The sequence below is a fragment of the Octopus sinensis genome, unplaced genomic scaffold (assembly GCF_006345805.1).
Source record: "Octopus sinensis unplaced genomic scaffold, ASM634580v1 Contig16299, whole genome shotgun sequence".
Taxonomy (NCBI): Eukaryota; Metazoa; Mollusca; class Cephalopoda; order Octopoda; family Octopodidae; genus Octopus; species Octopus sinensis.
Genome location: NW_021834260.1, coordinates 2209 through 7500, shown reverse-complemented (window position 1 = coordinate 7500; position 5292 = coordinate 2209). Strand labels below are relative to the sequence as shown.

The 5292-nt window shown below is 38.7% G+C and overlaps 1 protein-coding gene across 1 annotated transcript in view; it reads right to left on the bottom strand.

Annotated features, from left to right (window-relative positions):
* LOC115230749 (kelch-like protein 5) overlaps positions 1-1129 on the bottom strand; it is a gene marked incomplete at its 5' end in the record, with an annotated part of 20338 nt that extends 19209 nt beyond the window's left edge. Inside the window, one exon of the mRNA XM_029800886.2 lies at positions 884-1129. Coding sequence (XP_029656746.2) covers positions 884-1129 — 246 coding nt within the window. The remainder of the gene's footprint in view (positions 1-883) is intronic.
* Between the last annotated feature and the right edge of the window lie 4163 nt (positions 1130-5292).

Here is a 5292-nt window from a genome sequence, read left to right as displayed (position 1 = left end):
GAGATGTACTGACTGTAAATAACACAAAGACCAGAGAAAGAAAGAAAGAAGAGAGTGATTGAGATGCAGATACAGGTAAATTTCATCATCATCTACTTTTCCATGCAGGTATGGAAAAGTGGATGTTAAGTGATGATGGTGAAGATGAAGCTAAGTAGAGTGGTGGATATATGTACCAAGAGGGGAGGGGGGGAGAAGCAGTCTTTAATGATAAAGACAGGAAGAGAGTGAGGAATATAGAAGGATAGGTACAAATCCTGTCACAGCTGGGAGGGAGAGAGAGAAAGATAAGAGAAAGAGAGATGAGAGAGAGACATAGGTAAGAGAAAAAGACCAGAGCAAGAGACAGATAGTGGTAGACAGGTTAGGCAGACAGATAGATAGATAGAGATATAGTTAGATATATGGAAGCACTCCGTCGGTTACGACGATGAGGGTTCCGGTTGATCCGAATCAACGGAACAGCCTGCTCGTGAAATTAACGTGTAAGTGGCTGAGCACTCCACAGACACGTGTACCCTTAACGCAGTTCTCAGGGATATTCAGCGTGACACACAGTGTGACAAGGCCGGCCCTTTTGAAATACAGGTACAACAGAAACAGGAAGTAAGAGTGAGAGAAAGTTGTGGTGAAAGAGTTCAGCAGGGGTCGCCACCATCCCCTGCCGGAGCCTCGTGGAGCTTTTTGTAGGTGTTTTCGCTCAATAAACACTCACAACGCCCGGTCTGGGAATCGAAACCGCGATCCTATGACCGCGAGTCCGCTGCCCTAACCACTGAGCCATTGCGACTCCACAGTTAGATATATAGATAATGGTAGATAGGTGAGAGAGACAGACAGAGGGAGAGTTGGTAGAGGTAGTGATAAAGAGAGAGACACTGACCATAACGTAATTGTTGGCGGCCTTGTACAGGTCGATACATCCCTGAGCATCAGCAAATTGTCGGATCCCAATACAGTTGGATGGATGGAGTTGTTTCATAAGGAAGTTACAGCAGGCCTCCACCACCTCGGACAGTTGAAGCAGACAGGCAGTGGACAGCAGGTCTTCAACGGTCTCCTCCTTTAGGTCGAACCGACCTGAAATAGTACACGAGAGAGAGAGAGAGACATATAAGTATAAGATGTGCGTGACAGAGTACGTGTGTTGATAAATACATATAAATATACATGTGTGCATGCATACACACACAGACACAGAGAAGAGGTAAAAGGAAAAAATGAGATACATACACAGAGAATATGTAGACACACTTGCATATACACACGCACAATATATACATACATACATTCACTATATATATATATACATACATATTCACTATATATATATATATACACATACATACACATTCACTATATATATATATATACACATACATACACGTTCACTATATATATAATATACACATACATACACGTTCACTATATATATATATATATACATACATACACATTCACTATATATATATATATACATACATACACATTCACTATATATATATATATATACACATACATACACGTTCACTATATATAGATATACATACAACATTCACTATATATATAATATATATACACATACATACACGTTCACTATATATATATACATACATACACATCTCACTATATATATAATATATATATACACATACATACACGTTCACTATATATATATATACACATACATACCGTTCACTATATATATACATACATACACATTCACTATATATATATATATATACACATACATACACGTTCACTATATATATATACATACATACACATTCACTATATATATATATATATATACACATACATACACGTTCACTATATATATATATACACATACATACACGTTCACTATATATATATATATATACACATACATACACGTTCACTATATATATATATATACACATACATACACGTTCACTATATATATACACATACATACACGTTCACTATATATATATACATACATACACGTTCACTATAAATATATATATACATACACATTCACTACATATATATATAGACACATTCACGATATATATATATATATATTCTTTTATTTGTTTCCAGCATTTGACTGTGGCCATGCTGGAGTACTGCCTTTAGTCGAACAAATCAACCCCAGGACATATTCTTTGTAAACTTAGCACTTACTCTATTGGTCTCTTTTGCTAAGCCATTAAGTTATGTGGATGTAAACACACCAGCATCGGTTGTCAAGTGATGGTGAGGGGAACAAACACAGACACACACACACATATATATATATGACAGGCTTCTTTCAGTTTCCGTCTACCATATCCACTCACAAGGCTATGGTCAGCCTGAGGCTGTATAAAAGACACTTGCCCGAGATGCCACGCAGTGAGACTGAACCCGGAACCATGTGGTTGGTAAGCAAGCTACTTACCACTCCTACGCCTGTATATATATATATATATAAAGTTAATCCAAACAAGAAAATAAAAACAACAACGCAAGGACGTGGAACAAATAAAGTATTATTGGACACTCAGGGAAGAAGGAGGGTTTGACGTTTCGAGCGGAGCTCTTCGTCGGAAACATAGGAGAAGGAAAGGTCCCGAGAAGGGAAGACAGAGGAAAAAAAATCGCTAGTGATACAGACGAGGTCACATACTAAAAGACGAAGTGTCTTCTGCTATAGCCCTGGGCCAACCAATGCATTGTGAGTGGATTTGGTTGATGGAAACTGAAAGAAGCCTGTCATATATATATATATATATATATATATATATACATACATACATACACACACACAGAGGCATACATTCACCAAGTATATATACACACATATTCAGAAATAAAAATATATATAAAAGTTTAATTAGAGGTTAAATAAGCCTCGTTAAGGGATAATAATTTCCAATAAATTTACTGGTTTCTTAACTATTATTTTGAATATTAGATTTAATATTCAAAATTAGGTAATTAAATAAACCAAGGGTTAAACAATAACAAAGAAGGGCACATTAGATAATGTAGTCCTATATACACAATGTCTGTCTGAATAAAAGACAGGGTGGTCACAGCTGGAACACCTTTAATCAGAGATATGCTGGATAAGGACTGAGCTGGGGCTAAACACCCCCCTACACACACACAACCCCATCCCCCCTACAAAAATGAGGGTAATCTTTTTTCTGAAAGCAGGGAATACAAAAGGAGTTAGAGACTCACTCCCCCCCCCATCCTTTAGTTGTGTCCCTACGTTGCTTTTTAATCCCTCTGAGAGATTAGGAAACAGATTATGCACAAGGCCAACGTAAGCGATTAAATTCAGCACTGCTCCTGATGGTGAAGAGTAGGGTCTTCTGTTGAAGGGCACCACCTCTACTTTCATAACATAACGATTTACTTGTTTAGCTTGAGGTACTCCAGTTATGACCATCCCACTTTATATATATATATATATTATATATATATGTGTGTGTATGCGTGTGTGGAGGCACAATGGCCCAGTGGTTAGGGCAGCAGACTCGCGGTTGTAGGATCGTGGTTTAAAAAGGACATAAAAGGACCCAGCACACTCTGTTAAGCGTTTAGCATTTGGAAGGGCATCCAACAGCAGAAACCAAATCAAAACAGACAATCGGGGCCTGGGTGGTTCTCCAGCTGGTCAGCTCATGTCAAGCCATCCACAACCCATGCCAGCATGGAAAACAGGTTGATGATGACTGATGATGAGTAAACCCTTAGACAGACTACATTTTTCGCTGTGAACTTCCAGGTCATTCTTGTACTTCATAAGACATGTCAAGTAAAATTTGCACATATAGGCTTGGCCTTTCGGGTGTCAGTGTTACCTGTGTTACATCACCTGTGTTAAATTACCTGTGTTAGACACACGGAATCCAATCACAAGTCAAACACCCTGACCACTAAGCTATGCTCCCTCCACTGGCCATAGTAGAAGACATTTGAACCCAAAGACATGTGGCTTTCAAAGCAAGCTTCTCAACCAAATATCCATGTCCACATTTATTTAAGACTACATGTAGGGCTTTGTTGTATCACGAGACCACTGAGTTTTTTTTTTTAAGGCTGTAAAGATAGTTGAGGTTTTGAGGGGGGTTTTTGGCTGTTATTTCTAACCGTTTGAATAACCACAGGGAGACTCCTTTGTTGGGTATTAGGGATTAGGGAAAGATTAAGGGTGTGGTTACGGAGAGATTGGGAGGTGGGGGGAATAAGTGAAACTTGTTAGGAATAGCTTCAGGCCTGGGATAGATATCCCCCCGGGGTGGGTGGGGTGAGAGACTGTGTGTGAGAGGGAGATTTTGCATTTGTGAGAGACAAAGTGTGTTTCTGTGTGTGTGTGTGTGTGTGTGTGTATGTGTGAGTGAGAGAGAGTCTGTGTGTGAGATAATGTGTTTCTGTGTCTGTGTGTGTTTCTCTCTGTGTCTGAGAAAGAGTTTGTGTGTGTGAGATAATATGTGTGTGCGAGAGAGAGACAGAGAAAGAGATTGCGTTTGTGGGTGTGAGAGGGAGAGTTTCTGCGTGTGTGTGAGAGAAAGAGAGTGGTTGTGCTTCTGTGTGTGTGTGAAAGAGAGAGGCTGTGTTTCTCTGTGTGTGTGCATGAGTGTGAGAAAGAGAGAATGTTTCTGTGTGTTTTAAATGTGTAAACAGTCAACTTATTAATTCCTATATTATTTCAAGCAATTAACCTTTTGTGCATTAATTAGTGTACACATTCAATAATTAAGTGTACACATTAATATCGTCTTTGGTGTGCTGCTCATATTACGCGTCTGAAAAGTACGCGTTAACATACACGCAGATAGATTGATACACATACAGATACATACACACACACACAGATACACAAGCATACACACACATAACATCCATATGCAAACACTTAAACACTTACACACACACAAATACATAACACATACATTCAAGCAGACACATACACACACATGAAATGCACAGATACACATAAACACATATATACATACACACAAATACACAGACACACATACATACATGCACACACACACACACGTAAACTCACACACACATATATATATATGTATGTCTAAAAAATATATATAAAAATACAAAATGGGACAAGAACGCAAAACACTCAAATGGATGACACAAAACACGGACGGGTCATTCGAAGCCTCTAATCTTCAGTCAAGTACCGGATCATCCTCGCAATTTCAATCCGGTACTTGACTAAAGATTAGAGGCTTCGAATGACCCGTCCGTGTTTTGTGTCATCCATTTGAGTGTTTTGCGTTCTTGTCCCAT